Here is an 18,134-nt window from a genome sequence, read left to right on the forward strand (position 1 = left end):
AACGGTCATCCGGATATTCTGAAAATTCGTAAAAGTGGAAAATTCCGGAAAATTTATCCCAGACCTTCGAGATTTTTTTGAAATTGAATTTTTTTTCTTTTTTTTATAGGAGGATGAAGGCAAATCTGCAAACAGACACCTGAAATTATCACTTAGGGAGTGGTGTTGACGGATCGTCGGACCCACTAAACCCACCCAAGCAACAGAAGGTTACTTGAGTTACCCTTTCTACTAATACCCTGGTTCCCCCAGGAACTGCCTCCCTGCATTACTTCTGGGGGAATGCCGGTGAATTGTACATACACATACATCAATCAATAGTGAAAGTACTATGAGACCAAATGCTCCCAAAACGGTGCTTCGAAAGATTTGGAACATCCGTAAAAATGGCCAATTCCAAAAGTGCTTCCTATAGGAGATTCGCATTATTTCGTAATCATCCATCCTGACGAATTATGGATGCAACCAATAGTGAAAGTCTTCCGTGACCCCCAAAAGTTCCCGAAACGGTCCTCCGAAAGATCCGGAGCATACGTAAAAGTGGCCAATTAAAAAAAAAACATCTCAGAGCTGCGCAATTTTTTCATAGCCAATCATACCGGCGAAATGTCTGTTTAATCAATAGTGACGGTCTTCTGTGATCCGCAAATGCTAAACTGTCCTCTGGAAGATCAGGAACATCCAAAACATACGTAAAAACATGGAAATCCAAAACATACGTAAAAGTGACTGGTAGCGCAGCTCTCGCTTCCATGTCACAGCAATTTCGAGCTTGACGACGATATGAGCTAAACTGAGAGTTGTTCGGATCTTCGGATCTTTTGCTTGGTACGTTTCGTTTGCTACCGCACTACCTACTAGGTATCTTTTGTGTGTCCGTTCGACGCGTCGAGTATGTGGGTATGGATTTAGAAATAGACAGCAGGATAGTTGGATTATTTTTGCATGTGCGTTTCTTATTCCTTTCTGCAGCAGAAATGATTCATGTTGCTTGGCTTGATGGTGCTTGAGGTGCAAATAATAAACGATCAGCACGTGCACGGTACTGGGCTGGAATGCTCATACAAGTTCCCTTGTGTTGTGTACGAGCGTGATATTTTCGTTCGTGTTGTACAAAATACAACAGCGCGCGTACTGGAGTGCGTACACTCGAGGGACTTTCTCTAGGTGCGTGTTTGACAATGATTTCATCAATTTAAAGTGAGCTGTGAGTGAGTAAGAGTGAGTAAGGAGGCGAATCTTTCGAACAGCTCCTGAGCGGAGCGCCCATCTCTACAGCTTAGTATTCATTAAGCACTTCCACAGTTATTGACTAAACCCTGCAGTCACCCTAAGCCAAGTTACAATTTCTGCATTCGTATATCATGAGGCTAACATGATGATACTTTTATGCCCAGGAACGTGGGCTTCGTGGGCGAGACGACGTCTAGTGGCTACCGCTTCTTCCTTATAAGCAGGAGGTAGTGGGTTAAAATCCAGGCTCGTCCCTTTCTTACTTTTATTCCTATCTTAGTTCTTTCTGTGTGTCATGTTCTACCAAAATGATTCCTACTGTTATAACCTTCCACACTAACAATTAAAAAAAAAACCTTCCGTGGCACCTATGAGCACACTTAAATCATTTCACAGATTTCGGTGAATTTTGCTTCAATTCACCGAAATCACAACAGCAGATTTGTTCGGTAATTATTTCACCGATTTTCTGCGGTATTTTCCTTTGTCCAACTGTTAAAATCACCAAAAAATCTGTAATTTTTTTACCGAACAGTTCTGCTGTTGAGATTTCGGTGAAATTTCACAGAAATCTGCGATTTATTTTAAGTGTGAGAGGTCGTAGTTCTCTGCATCTTTCTTAAGTAGGTGTCCAACAACTATCCTTCCCCTTCCTCAGAATTCGCAAAAACGTGGCCAGGACGGATCTCGACTATTGGAGATTACATTGCTTCCATCTAAGAGATAGACGCTTTTGCTAGAAAGTGTCGGTTCGATTCCCGCCCGGTAAGGAGGAATCTTTTCGTGATCGAAAAACTTGGTGTTATGTGTCCTGTGACAGGACTCCTGTCCATTGTCTCTTGCTAGGTGTTAAGTGTTCAATATGTACGACCTCTGGTCGAAGACGGTGTTCCTGTCTTTTTTTTTTCTTGTTGGTAAATTCGTGATTTAAATGAAGAAATAAGGTATGTATTCGTTTGCCTTATTCCTGACAAATGCGATTTTAAGAAGTATTTATTTATTCTTTGACTATTTTACAAGCAATTGCGTGCTACCAATACTCCCAAACAAATAAATACGTGTTTTTGAAGAATGAGTTATTCACTCTCTCCCGTTACAAGAGAAATTGGGTACATACTTTGAAAGATGGAATAATTTGCCTTATTACGAACATACGCATGGAAAGAATCATATACGCTTTGACATATTCCGGACAAATGCGTACTTTTGAAGAAGGTGTCATCTAATCTTTTGCTTTATTCCTTGGCAATTAGGGGCACTGTTCCGTTTTCTATCTCATTGAACATATATTTATCTCATCGCGAAACAAAGAAATATAGCTTCTTTTTGCTAACATACTTGCTCACTGCTAAAAAAAATAACAAAAAATCATTTTTACCAATATTTTTTTCAGTTGACATTCAAGCCCACAACAACAAAGTAACATGTCTGGATATTGGAGTTACAGGACGAGTGCTGGTAACTGGCGGTCAGGATCGTAATGTAAATTTATGGACATTTGGGAACAAAGAGTGTTTTATGGTTAGTATGACATTGATATCACAATAACTAGATTGGTATTAACTTTGCAATTTACTTTTATTTTAGAGCTTGTCTGGACATAATGCACCAATAGATTGCGTTAAGTTCGCTTATTCCGATGATTACGTTTACTCTGCCGATGACACTGGTATTATCAAACGATGGGATCTGAACTCTGATACAGAGTGCACCACATTCTTTGGCCACATGAAAACGGTCCGATCTTTGGATTTTCATCCGTACAGTGAGTATGTGGTGTCCGGTAGTCACGATACCTCCATACGTTTGTGGGACGTTCGACAAAACGTTTGTATCAAACGATACCGCGGCCACATTTCGCATGTTAATTCGGTGAAGTTTTCCCCTGATGGGCTATGGATCGCCTCAGCTGGTACTGAGGGATGTGTTATTATATGGGATATTCGGATGAGCAAACAGTTTATGGAGTTTACTGAACGAGAATCGCCGGCGATTTGCGTTCAGTATCACCCATCGGATTTGCTGATGGCTGCCGGAAGAAACGATGGTACAGTTGATTTGTACGATTTGGAGAAGAAGCAACTTGTTTCGAGAGCAGACAAAAGTCGTTCAAAAGGGCACACGGTAAAATGCATTTCATTTGATGAGGCCGGATCATGCTTGTTCGTCGGCACAGCTGCCGGTGTATCGGTGATTGGCTGGGAACCAGATCAAGAGTACGATCATGTCGAATCATCTTGGACGTTTCTGGGAGATATGACTACCGTCGGGAAAAAACTTCTTTGTGGAACATATGAAAACAGAAATGTTTCAATACATGCCCTCAATCTGACACAAGTGAAACCATTTTTCAACCCTCAAAATCAACCATTCAATCACCATCAGAGCTCGAGAAAAAGTTTTACTCGTGGAAGCGGAAAAGTACGTTTATCCATTGGCGAACGATCCCTCTCTGGTGATACCATTGAGGAAAATATCAACGGAGGAATGTCTCCAAATCTTAGTATTGAAATGATAGACGAGGAAGGCCTTTCGGTATTGGCAGAAAAGAACGCATTTGATTTTAGCCATAGTAACGGAAGCAACAAAGACAGTAATGATCAATACACACCAAGTCCTTCCGCAGTTCCGGCATTTTCACCTTCTCCCGGTCCCCTATCAAATAGCAATTATCTGGTCAAAGACGAAATGAAAATGTACAATATCAGCAGTTCAACAGGGTATTCTAGTGATTTGGACTTTTACCCCTGTAAGAACAACCCTCCCGATGCCGATAAAGAGGATTTCCCGGTAAAAAGTGCCCAACCTCCTGACTACGCACCAAAGATGACCAGTTCCAGCACAATAAGTTCAAGCAGCAACACCTCGACCATAACGAAAAGCACCATTTCAAAACAAAGGACGGATTCAATTAGCAACAGCTCCGGGGTGCAACAACGAAGGCCATCTCAACCGAATCTTGCCTCCAGCAGAAACACGTTCGGATCCAGTAATTTGACTAGAAAAATATCCACCTCTAGAAGTACTTTGGAGATTAACAAATTAGGACAAGATGAACAGGTAAATAATATATTTGAATAATTGTTTATCGCAATACATCTGACAGAGAAGAATACGTAGAAATTATGCAATGATGCAAATCGAGAGTCGAATCTTAAACGAACCTTTGGGACATGAATCTGTCGCAACTTTTACCAAATAACGGAATATATACAAATTTCAGGAAATCTACAGGTTTCCAGGATTGGTCACTTGGTTCCAGAGTTATTCCGGATTTAAAATGGTTTGCTGTTGACCTTTTTCCAAAACTCATGCTTTGGAAATGATTATTTTAGATATTTTGATTGGAAACGACCTATAAACTATACCAACATTGATCAGGAATTTATTCGGCCCAAAATATGGCGTGTGTTCCGGACTGCAGACATTCCACTTTACGGAAATAGGCGAATACTATCATGCGACATTTCAAACTTCATAATTTAATAAGTTATGGCCATCTATATTAGTTTTGTACTTTCTGGTCCATATTCGAACCGATTGGAACCGGTGAACTGATTTACCTGGTACCGGTTCAAAGGTCAATTTTGAGAAATAAGTAAACCCATCATGCGGCATATCAAACTTCATGATTTCCAAAGTTATGGCATTCTATGATAGTTTTGTATGCCCTGGATCGTATTCGAACCGATTGAAATTGGTGAACGGATTCACCGAGTATCGGTTCAATTTTGGGAAATTAGCGAACCCCATCAAAATTCAAATTTTATGGCACTCTATGGTAGGTTGTCGAAATGTTCTGTTCTGCTGTGCGGGCGAGTAAATTAATAATAAAGTAATGTAAAAATGCGGGCGATCAAATTAATAAGAAAATGAATCAGTCAGTGCAAGTTTTTTCGTGTTTTGTGTTGGACGCAGATCGATCGAGCGGGTAATTAGAGCCTTCTTTACCTCAATCACTATGTCCATCCGGCTTCTTAATACATCTTCTTTTCCACCATTCAACAAATCCTCAAAGTGCTCCTGCCATCTGACTGCCACCATAGTCTGCTTGTCTGTCATTAAATGCGTCATTGCATATGGCGGGCACTGGCGCAGTCCTATGCTGCGTGCCATTGACTGCCGGGTAAAACCTCCACATATTGTTTCTATCCATGTTTTGCTGCACTGCAGCGATCCCACTCTCTTCCTACTATGAAGAAACATTAGGATTTTGAAAAAAACTGATAAGTTTGTCGATTTTATAAATTAATTTATTTATTTTATATTTCTTACCCCCTTAATTGCTAAAAGATTAATGGGACAATATTATCATATTATTGAAATTAATATTTGTTCAGTCCTTGTAGAATAAATAATAAACTTTGAAACCCTATACAATTTATATAATAGTAAATGAAATTTTCTTTTTGTACAGGTCACTTTTAAAAAACCGATAAGCCGTGGAAGTTCTCCAATACGGAACAACACCGCCCTTAGCAGTAAGATACGTAAAAGTGAAAGCACAGCTCAAATCAACAATATGAAAAACACCACCAATCGGTACAGTCATAACGCTAACGTCAAAGTTGAAATCGTTACAAAGCCCGTCCGGTCGAAAACCTCCTTAGACATGCGCCAAAGGAACACAAACGGAAATGACCATCACAACAGCAGTAGTGCCACAATGAGCCGGGCCGGTATAATTCATCACAGCAACTCGGGAGGTCATAGTTTAACGCATATTGGGATTCACGATTCCGGCGGTGGAGTCGTTGGAAGAGATTCGATTTTGATGCCACCTCCACCAATTCCACCCCCTTCGTCAATCAACTCTGCGCCCCATCACATCCCGCTTATCAGATATCCATCGACGCATGACGGTGGAGGCTCGGGTATGACCTCCAGTGAAGAGTATGAAATTCAATTGTTGATGAACGAACACGATAGTGTCTTCCAAGCTCTCTGCAATCGTACTGCCCTCCTATCGGCAATTCGAAATTATACGCAATCGGGAGATGTGAACACCGCATTGAAGGTAGCTGTGCGGATGAACGATCACCCTATTCTGGTTGATTTGTTGGGAGCGATTCTGGAGAAAAGGTAACATAATACTTCTAGCAAGATTTTTCCAAAATCAAATACATCTGTGATATCCATTTTTGTAGCTCACACTTCACGCTGGATATGTGCGTGTTGCTTCTTCCGAAAATCTATGATCTTCTGCAAAGTGATTTAAAATTGTAAGTATATTGTTTGTCTTTTATTCTGACTTTTCTTTCAAAAAACCTAAATTTTGTGCCAATTTGTCGGGGTTCTACTTAAGGTGGTTATACAACAAAGCCACAAATCGGCCATCTTGGAAACCACGTGTTTTTTTTAGTGATTTTGAAAATTTGATTATATGTCCAAGAACATATCTTATTAATCGATTTGTAAATTGCCATATGGTTCCTAATTCTGCGCACATATTTTTTATTGTTCCATTTTCTGCGCACAATGTTCCTAATTTTGCGCACAGTAATAAAAACTCAGTTTGGGTAATTTCTGTTCATGAAACCGTTTTGAGAATGTATACAAATATTTCATTGACGTTTGCACGTTTTTAGTACCATGTATGCTTCCGAAGCTGACTAAAACGTTGTACATTTCTTGTACACTAAGTATACTATGAAAAACGTCCGAACTGGTACGCTAAGTGTACCATGACGAATCAAAGGTAATTACCTATATTCCGGGGATTAAACCACCCAACTTGGACATTTATTTACAATGTTCTGAAAACTCCTCATATGTGAATATGTACGTGGAAGATATTGATTTGAAAAATGTATTGGAGGTATCGACTTTCCCTTCGATGGGACTCGAATCCACGACCCTCAGCACTGAGATATAGATATAGATTACACTCTGAAAGCCGATTTTCATCATATTGAAGCCACAAATAATCTTCTTTTACACTTAGCTTTAAAAAAATGAGTACCAAACTTTTTATGCTCAAATTCGAGAAAATTTTGTTTACGAGCGTTTTAGCACTGCTGCTAATGGAGGCCATTTTTTACATTTTCGGTTTCACCGATTTTTTATTAATAATTTTTTCGTTATCAACGCTAATTTTTTGCCTTATTATCTGCCCATGACAACAATAAATTCCCAATTTTTTGATGACATGTATGTAAATATATTAATAACAGTAAATACAATTTGAAAAAATGTTTTAGTGTTAAAGTGCGCAGAAATACGAGCCGCGCAGAAAAAGGGACGCTCATGGTAATTTGATTTGATTGTTCTTGACAAGTTGATTTCAAACGACTGACGTGGGTTTATGCCCAAACGTTCAACGATCACAAACGTAACGTGCTTCACCTCCTTTCTAATAAGACAAATAGTGTGTGTCAGTAGAGATGTCGTAAAATTAGTAACTAATCGATTCCTCTCGATTCTTGTCGATTATTGAATCGATTAATCGTTGGGTAATAATCACCCTAGCCAAGGTCACGGGGGTTGACGGTACTGAAGATAATATTCATCTGTGTATCATATCACATTTGGAGCACTTCAGTGCGTCTCTAACGATTCACAGTGGATCGGCTGCTTTGCAGACTGAGCCCGTGATCGTATGTGCTGGAATACTTATCAGGTATAGCTCTTTAAATGGAGGATCCGCTAGGGCTCATTAGCACTCTCCAAGGGGTTGGGAAATTGATCAATTTCTCGTCAACTGGAAGTAGCGAAGCCAACGCGTGGCCATAGGTAGGATAGGATAGGTTGTAATATAGATTGGAATTGAGAAGTCTACTTTGTATTTGAGAGACATTCAATTTTCAGAATGTTTTCAATTGGGAGTGGAGAACTATTTAGGCTTATCAGGATTTACATCAGGTTGGAAAATTCAAAATAGTAATGTCGATGCATTATGCAATTAAATTAATAGAAAATAGCTTAATAATAGGAATCTGAATTTATGTTTCTCCATAACAATGAATATTTCTTGCATAAACTTTGTATTGGTTCTGATGATAAGTCTTAACATCATAGCAAGCCAGAAATCAGTCAAGAAAAAACGTAGGATAAAAAAATAGATTGATCATAAAATGAAATAATAATATTGAACATTTTAGATTCAGCTTTAAACAGATTTTTTTTTTCCCTTCCCCTCGGATATGTTACCTTGCCGCGGTGGGTCGGCTTACGCCATTAGCACTGATATGGCAACCAAAGACATCCTGTCGTGGTGGTATCACATGTTGACTATTTTTGTTTGGTGCCGCGTTACATATCTGGCATTGACGCACTGATTTACGGCATATGCATGTAATCCAACGGACATCGTGTCTTGGAGCCTTGAATGGTAGTGCAGTCAGGCAGAGGCCTTTTTCATCAGTGATAATGATGTGAGTTCTCTTCTTTTCGGCAATACTTTTCTGATCCGTTCCCTGTGACGATGAGTCGTAGCCACGCTTACATTTAGCTAGCTAGGTATTTATTAAAAAAACAAAGTATTCAAGACATTCGTAGGGAATTGACTGCTGGATTCACTAAGTAGAAGTTTTTTCAAAACTAGGAACGTGGTGCCAGTTTTATTTTGTCATGCCTCACTTCGAAGAGCAATAATAAAAAATACCACACATTATAATGATGGTATATGAACAATCTTATGACGGCTTCATTCACGATAATTTTTACTAATAGTAGGGAATAGGCGTGATGAAGCTTTACTTTGCCACCGAAAAGTGAATCCTATAGCTGACTCATAACTGATCATTAGTACATGATAGATAATGACAGTTAGTTTGGAAACTATCAAGCTACTTATTAGAACATAATAATAGTAATACCTTGACAAAGGAATAACAATAAAAAAGACTAGATGCACGAACAGTTTCCACTTTTTACAAGACATAACTTACATTGCGTTTGATAGTATTGACACAGGATGAACCAATAACTTAGGCAAACAAAGTAATTCAAGAAACGCATACTTCATACCTTCTGACCATAAAGACAAGAATGACATCGTACAGATCAATATATATGATTCGGCAATTGAGCCTCCAAAATAAACGAAAGATTAAAAAAAAAAATGTATGTGATTAGGAATGAGATAATGGGAGAGAGTATCTATTAGAGTTGTAAATGTAATGTCTTTTGAGCCAGTTCAAAAGTGTCTTAATGGACGACATGATCCTTGTACGGCTGGGAAACTGCTTCAAAAGTTATTAACACTTCATTTTTTATAAATCGGGGATTGAACACTTTCTTATACTTGATAAAAAAAAACTTCCGGCTCAGTTTCTACGATGAAGCATTGGCAACATGTTCCATGTGAGTCGAATAAACTGCTTCGGTCGATTTTGAGCGCGTACAATGACAATAGACGTCTAAATAGCATAAAAACTGACAAAATAGTTTGATTCTGACAAGAAAATGACTTTAAACTATAACGATGTTAGTTAGCATGAGACCTGTCTGACTATTTATGAACGTAATTCCCTCTGATTCAGTTGCAACAGCGTCTTCTTGGACGACATGTTCCGTGTACGGCTGGCAAACTGCTTCGAAAGGAATTATGCAACGGTATCATCAAAGGCCTGGTGCAGAGGTTTCTACTCTATTCAGAGTCCCGCCAGTAAACCTTCATAAAAAAAAAAAAAAAGCTTTAAACAGATTTTTTTTTCAATTTTTGTTTGAGAAATTGTTTAGAGTAGCCAAGGTAGAAGTTTACTGTACTATTGGATAAATAGAAAAAAATATTAAATTGAAAATCTGAGATAGAAGAGAGACAGAAGAAAAAAGTAGAGATTGAGATATAGAAGAGAAAAAAAATGATAAAAGGAGAAATCAGATATTGATAGATAGAGGAAGGACATAGGATTTGTAAGGCAATACTCAATAATTCTTTTGTAGTTTTTACATACTGTATCTAACAATGACTAAATCTAAAACACTAATAAGACAAAGTTATATAAGACCTTCATGTTGAAACATAACAGACAGACAACCGACACCGACATGACAAGACAAGTAATGTTTTACATTAATTATACAACTCACAAAAATAGAAATCACTCAATAAATAATAAACGCCTAACGTACATCCAAAAAAATCTGCACGTTCTTTCCACCTGAAAAAATACGTAGATTTTTTCCACCTGAAATTCACGTAACTTTTACCTGATTGTCCGATAGAAATTTTATTCTACGTGAAAATCAGGTAAGTTATACCTGAGTTTTGGATAGAATTCACCGGACACGTAAGTTTCACCTGAATTTTCTGAAGCATTTGCAGCTACGTGTGCACGTAAAATGTACCTGAAAATTCAGGTGGAAACAACGTTTAGATTATTTGGAGTGTACATACAAACAATATTGACATATTCAAATTTACATTTTGAATAGACTTTGTCCTATGTGACTGACTTTTGTCAGTCAAGTCAGTCACATAGGACAAAGTCCACATTCTTGAAAGTTTTCAAGAGGATTATGTTAGCTGATTCCCACAGTCCGGTGTTCATTTGGTCAAAGTAGACTAGTTCTTCCGGCATAATCACTTGTCAATTTTCAAAAAACCACCCCGATCATAGCAATCCAAAGGGGCAAAAAAAAATTAATCGTTGGGTAATAATCTATTCAAAATTAATCGATTATCCCAACTATGAATCGATTAATCGAAGTAATAAATTAATCGGTGGTGAGGCACTGGCTAGAGCGCTGCACTGGGTGATTACCAAGGTTTGGGAGGATGAGGTTCTGCCGCAGGAGTGGATGGAAGGTGTCGTGTGTCCCATCTACAAAAAGGGCGATAAGCTGTAGCAACTACCGCGCAATCACATTGCTGAACGCTGCCTACAAGGTACTCTCCCAAATTTTATGCCGCCGACTAACACCAATTGCAAGAGAGTTCGTGGGGCAGTACTAGGCGGGATTTATGGGTGAACGCTCTGCCACAGACCAGGTGTTCGCCATACGCCAGGTATTGCAGAAATGCCGCGAATACAATGTGCCCACACATCATCTATTTATCGACTTCAAAACCGCATATGATACAATCGATCGGGATCAGCTATGGCAGCTAATGCACGAAAACGGATTTTCGGATAAACTGATACGGTTGATCAAGGCGACGCTGGATCGGGTGATGTGCGTAGTTCGAGTTTCAGGGGCATTCTCCCACCACGAGTTTCTATCGGTGGTGACGAAATCGAGGTGGTTTAAGAATTCGGATCGAATAGAGTTTGCCGCCGTACCAAACTGACTATCTACAAAACGCTTATAAGACCGGTAGTTCTCCACGGACACCAGACCTGGACGATGCTCGTGGAGGACCAACACACACTGCGAGTTTTCGAAAGGAAAGTGTAGCGTACCATCTATGGTGGGGTGCAGATGGCGGACGGACCGAAGCTGAATGGAGAAGACTTTTACTGCCGTCATACGCATATCTGTCCCATGTTTGCTGGGATTTCCTATATACATGGGACAACTATGCGTAGAACGGCAGTTTATGTATTGCACAGGCCACTCCGGCCTTAGTCTGGTAATAAATAAAAAAACACCTGTTTAGATTAGGGTCAAATCGGATTAGGCTAAGGACGAATACGTGTGTTTCACACTTTTTGTGCACATACACACATAGAGACATCAGTTCAATTCGTCCAGCTGAGTCGATTGCTATATAACACTACGGGTCTCCTAGCCTTCTATTAAAAGTTCGGTTTTGAAGTGATTCTATAGCCTTTGCGAGAAAGACAAAAATATGAATGTTTTTTAGCGTGTTTTGTGCATAAAAAACCCAGATTGATCCAGTGATTGTGCTTTTCTCGTTGCATTATTAAACAACCCAATCAAACAATCAAATGCATTATCGGGAAATTCGTTGAAATGCTTAATAATTTGTGATATTAATTTTAAAATCACTAAGTAAAGTATTATTAGGGTGCGCGTTTAATGCGATTTTTTTATTATACCAGAAAGCTGCAGAAACGTTATGTGTCGTAACTTGCATGCAATCAAAGCTTACGTTTCAATTGTTGTACTAAAGTCGTGTACTAAATCGAGTAGAAGAGCTTGCATGGGTTGATACTTCAAGGCATTTTATGGCATACTATACTGCCCATGATCGCATATTTGTAACACTCACATTTTTGTTCATTTTGTAAAAACTGTGAATCTTTAGAAAACTTAATTTACTGCACCTAATCCTACTACAGTAGAATAGGCTTTACTATCTTGCTTACCTGTGGTAAGCTGGAAATAATTGAGTTTGTGGAGAGGATTGACAAACGATTTACAAAATCAACCAAAATGCAAATGTTACAAATATGCGATCATGGACAGTATAATTTAATTACTATTTTTCATAACTATTTCAATATTTAGATTTTTTTGGAATGCGCAATCGTTATGAAATTCAATAGTGATTTGTCACGATTCATTCTCTGTCGAATGTAACTTGTTGTGAGGGAATCGGTTTAGAATTACTATGCGAAAAATTGGCTAATGTTTTTTTATGGCACATGTGCACGCGTGTGTGACACACGGCAGACAGACATTTACTCAGTTCGTCGAGCTGAGTCGATTGCTATATAAAACTATGGGTCTCTGAGCCTTCTATAAAAAGTTCGATATTGGAGTGAAATGATAGCCTTTCGGTACAATTTTGTTGCACGAGAAAGGCAAAACGCAGGGATTGAATCGTAAAGAGAAAGAGCAAGTCTCTCACTTATCATCTTCGTATACATATACGATATGTAGCATACCGCGATATGTAGCATTCGCAAACTGTCATGATAGAGAACTGATTCGGGAGGCCATATCCCATGATAAATTTCTTTTAAAAAGCTCCAAATACGGGGAGCACTGGCTCTGATGATGCATTTCAACTTGTTTTACACAGCTGTGCAGTAACCAACACGAAAGGAGCGAAAACAAAGCGAGAATCACCATTTTTCTGTGGGGGCTGCCTATCCGATTTGGTTTTTTCACACTTATATACAAGTTTGATAAATTTGTTATCATGGATTGTTATGAATCGGAACAGTTCTTGCCTCTTTTTTATTGTTGTTCGTTATAAAAGATATTTTAGTTACTAGATAAAGATTGTCGCTTCGGTTCCCTTTGTTCTGCTGTCCGAAACATGTGTGGTACATACCTGTCAAATCGTATGGATTTTCCTTCTTTGACATTTAGCTCCCCTATCCTCGCCAGCAAAAGATGTTCCGGACAGCGACGACAGCGACAATCTTTATCTAGTAACTAAAATATCTTTTTTCGTTATCTATTGAGAGCGATTTCTGCAAACCCTGGCAAAAAGTGTTTTGTTCTTAACTTCTGGTCCGATCTGGCCAGTTTTTAATAGCAAACAATGGGACAGGATTATTTCTATAAATAAATCAAAATTTTCCACATATTAAATATTCTTTTCCCATAAAAAAATCGAAAATTTTCCTCAAAATTATCATATTATTTATCATTTATTCAGACTAAGGCCGAAGTGGCCTGTGCGGTATATAAGAGTCTTCTCCATTCGGCTCGGTCCATGGCTACACGTCGCCAACCACCAAATATATTATCACAGACAAACAGACATAACACATTGAACATTCACTCATCAAATTCATCGTCATTCAAACACTAACGACATCTGTTGATTTCAGTTAGTTGAATCGACCAGTAAATCATTGAACGATGAAAATTTGACGAGTGTTATGTCTGTTTGTCTGTGATATTATATTAACAATATGGTTCACTTCGAGCTTTTCCATACAACTAAATGGCGAACCATTCGCCGGTGATAACAACATCATCTAGCGAGCAAAGAGGAATCTAAACGTGTTTTCCTCTTGTTTATTCTAGCTAATCTTCCTGCCAATTTACAGTGACAGTCATACTGTTGAAAAGTTTTCATACGACAGTGCAGGGATGTCCATACTTTTCTGAATAAATCGATCATCAACAGATCGATTTTTTTTTCTTTCACACTTTCGATAATACAGAAAAATAAATTGTGATCCGAATAGAAGAATATAAGCTGAATCCGCATACAAGAAAATGCTTGCGGCGCGATAGAAAATATTGATTCAATTTCTTTTGAGTCGAAAATAATTGCAAGCATTAGCTAGTTTTTAGCAAGATTTTTTATCCATAGTTTCCAGCATCCAGGTGCTAACATATATGCGTGGAAAGCAATGATAAGTTTTTAGTAAACCACCAGAAATTTGCATCACATGCGGGTGTTCTCAACAGTTCTTACTTTTCTCGAAAAATGTATTTGATGTTAATTAAGCAGGAAGGTATTCGCAATCTGCCAAATATTTTTTGCTAAATTTGTTTCATTTTAATAGTATAATCAATATATGTTATCGTAATATTGATTCCAGAACTAATATTTCTAGTGCCTTTCATTTAAATGCTTCAATTTCCTTTTGAGTTAGAATTTCAGTTTTATATCATCCATAGTTTGTATCCATGCTTTCACCGAAGGCAATAAAAATTAGTTGAGCTTTTCTCTGCATCCTCTGCAGTGATTTAACGGATTTGCAATATTTTTCGCGATTAATTTGTCACAGGCCTAGCGGCTTCCCAATCATCAATTAGCAGTGAATCAAACAAGAATGTGACTAAAAATCTTGATCTTCTCCGGTATCCAAGGATGTTATCGATCATTTAGTTATATGCGTTTGATCATTTAGTAGTTTGTCAATAACTCATTCCAGAGGCTAAATTTCAATATATATTGTATGGTGGATTTCTAGAGCAAAGGTTTATCCACAACTCTGCCTAACAGTTCGTTCAATTAATTTCACTAATAACGGAGCTATAGCTCTAGTAGCAGTAACTTATACTAAATGATTGAAATTTTGGATTGAAATAAAAAAGTGCAGATTTTTTTGCAGATAAGATACCCGTATTGATAATGAGATCAGGTCCACAATATGGCATACCACAACAAAAGGACGTTTATAGAAACTTTATACTTTCGCGTGGTGAACAAATTAGGCCGTTACAAATATTCAATTAACATTTTGTCCTACTGGTCTCCGAAAGGTCAAGGGTGGGGGATAATAAAAAATAAATATTAAAATGAAAAAAATAAAAAAACTCCTCGGATTTGCTAAAGAATGTTTTAAAAACCTCAAAATTATCCGAATTTTATTTGGTTGCCCCCTGAAAATATTATGTTTTGGCAAAAAAAATCCGAGGGGGGGGGGGACAAAATAGTCCTTAAATATTTGTATCGGCCTTAAAAGAAATCATATGGACTCGGTGGCCAAACTTAGTTTCATTTACATATTGCATTATTTACTGCAATTAAAGCAATTTGGAGGGCTTTGCTTCTTAACTGTTCAAACTGATCGTTTTTTTTTTTGGAAAAAATGCTTTTTCAGGATTGGTCATGTTAGACACTAAGGTGGCCAAAACCGGTACAATTACCCTCTATCAAAATCAATTTGATTCATTAACGAATTCCGTGATCAATTTGGTTGAAAATGCGTAGGCGAAAATGCGCGTTGTGAACTGCCCATGTGAAGTTTTCACACGAATCTTCATTTTAGTTTTTCACGATTTACTCAACTTTACTTATGATTTTCACATGAGGAAATATCATTTAAACCCGTCGGAAACTATAAATAGAGTAACTGCTGAAGGAATGAAGAAAATCCATCTGACCGTTTTTATGTTATGCGGATACGAACACAGACCATTTCATTTTTATTATATAGAAAGAGAAGATTTCAGAGCGTGATATCATTTTTTCTCAGTAAAAATTAATAATAAATAATTATTTTCTTAGCTTGTCACTAAGTTAACCAAAATGTTTATCGGGAGTTGATAAACGGATGATAAGCCGTGCAGACAGAATGTCATTCGACTAACATGATAACACTACCTTTGTCAGTAATTAGAAAATTATGTTTTCGACACGTGAATTGTCAGCAAGAAAATACAAAGACATGTCACAAGGTCATTATCTGAACTAAATGCTCGCAAAATCCATATATGTAAATAGTAAAAATGCATGAGCTCCTGTACGATATAATATAAAAATGCATGGATTTAACAATTTTTAAGTCAGATTCTTAACCCTTAAATGCGCAATGTTGTTTTAAAACAACAAACCAAAAATACGTTTAATGTTAATAATATCAATGATTATTCACGTTAAAAATATTTCTGACGATTTCTAAAAAAAATCGCCTTGCGCCTTTAAGGGTTAAAAGACATAAATCTGTTTAGTATATAAAGTAAAATAATAATCATTCATCGGTGCAAATCAACCGCAATTCCAAATATTCATTTCAACCCCGGTAGATATTCATTTTTTACGTTCGATTATCAATCGACTGTTAAGGATCGGGTGGATAATTTGGTATGGAAGTTTGACAGCATGCTGCGAGATATTCGTGCCTGCATTGTCGAGCGTCTGATCAAAACGTCTATGCAACTGATAGTAAAACGAAGATTTTCGTCCTTAGTACAATCTTGTTTTTTTTTCTCTAAGTCGATTCTTTGACTTTTTTATTGTCAAATTTTCCAAAGAACCATATTATTTGATGCCTCTAAATATTTTTTAAATTAGAACAACAAAAAATTAAAAATATATGGCAGCCAAACGAGCTGCATAATTGGGCCAATGTAAGATGAAAACCGGCAAAAAAGTGTGAGAACAGAGAGCGAGTATAAAACGAGATGTGAATGAAGAATATTAAGTATTAACTTCAACAGCAACCTCTTAGCTTTCCAAATGTTTCACCGTGTATCGATATGGTGCACCGGCGGTTCAACGCGCAACATCTAATTTGTTATACATATTAGTAAAAAAATGTCTACCAAATTTTGCTACAACATTTGATTTTCCGTTGGTATTCGATTAACTTTAATCGATTATGTGCACAAAAAACATAAGACATCCCTGTTTTTGTTGTGATGACATTTTGAAGTGTGTGTGTTTACCGATCCTCATATTTTGGGTAGTTTCGTTTCAGCGTGTATCGATCCTTTTGGACACGGATGGCGCCACATGCGGTGTCGCCAAAATTTCGTGAGAGTGAATCATATTGTTAATATAGTATATTTGCAACCACGCAGTCTACGGAGGGTCCGCAAATCATCTTCCACCTGATCGATCCACCTTGCCCGCTGAGAACTATTTTCACCGGGTTACTGTCCGACATTCTGGCTACGTGCCCGGCCCACCGCAGTCGTCCGATTTTCGCGGTGTGAATGATGGATGGTTCGCCCAACAGCTGATGCAACTCGTGGTTCATTCGCTTCCTCCACGTACCGTCCGCCATCTGCACCCCACCATAGATGGTACGCAGCACTTTCCTTTCGAAAACTGCAAGTGCGCGTTGGTCCTCCACGAGCATCGTCCAGGTCTCGTGTCCGTAGAGGACTACCGGTCTAATGAGCGTTTTGTAGATTGTCAGTTTGGTACGGCGGCGAACTCTATTCGATCGAAGCGTCTTGCGGAGTCCAAAGTACGTACGATTTCCAGCCACTATGCGTCTCCGAATTTCTCTGCTGGTGTCATTTTCGGCAGTCACCAGTGAGCCCAAGTACACAAATTCTTCTACCACCTCGATTTCGTCACCACCGATGCAAACTCGCGGTGGGTGGCTCACATTGTCGTCTCTTGAACCTCTTCCTATCATGTACTTTGTCTTCGACGTGTTGATGACTAGTCAGACCCGCTTAGCTTCCCTCTTCAGTCTGATGTAGGCTTCCTCCATCTTCTCAAAGTTACGTGCCATAATATCTATGTCGTCGGCGAAGCCAAATAGCTGGACGGACTTATTGAAAATTGTACCACTCGTGTTAATCCCTGCTCTTCGTATTACCCCTTCCAAAGCGATGTTAAATAGCAGACACGAAAGACCATCACCTTGCCGTAACCCTCTGCGGGTTTCGAAAGGACTCGA

At 38.3% G+C, this 18,134-nt stretch overlaps 1 protein-coding gene across 1 annotated transcript in view; it reads left to right on the forward strand.

The window, feature by feature from the left end:
* The window catches only part of LOC134205621 (katanin p80 WD40 repeat-containing subunit B1), a 38,967-nt gene that overhangs the window by 8,931 nt on the left and 11,902 nt on the right, over window positions 1-18,134 (forward strand). The window contains exons 2-5 of the mRNA XM_062681036.1: window positions 2,627-2,754; window positions 2,821-4,293; window positions 5,651-6,315; window positions 6,381-6,455. Of these exons, the coding sequence (XP_062537020.1) occupies window positions 2,627-2,754; window positions 2,821-4,293; window positions 5,651-6,315; window positions 6,381-6,455 (2,341 nt within the window). The remainder of the gene's footprint in view (window positions 1-2,626; window positions 2,755-2,820; window positions 4,294-5,650; window positions 6,316-6,380; window positions 6,456-18,134) is intronic.

This window comes from Armigeres subalbatus, chromosome 1 (genome assembly GCF_024139115.2).
Source record: "Armigeres subalbatus isolate Guangzhou_Male chromosome 1, GZ_Asu_2, whole genome shotgun sequence".
Lineage (NCBI taxonomy): Eukaryota > Metazoa > Arthropoda > Insecta > Diptera > Culicidae > Armigeres > Armigeres subalbatus.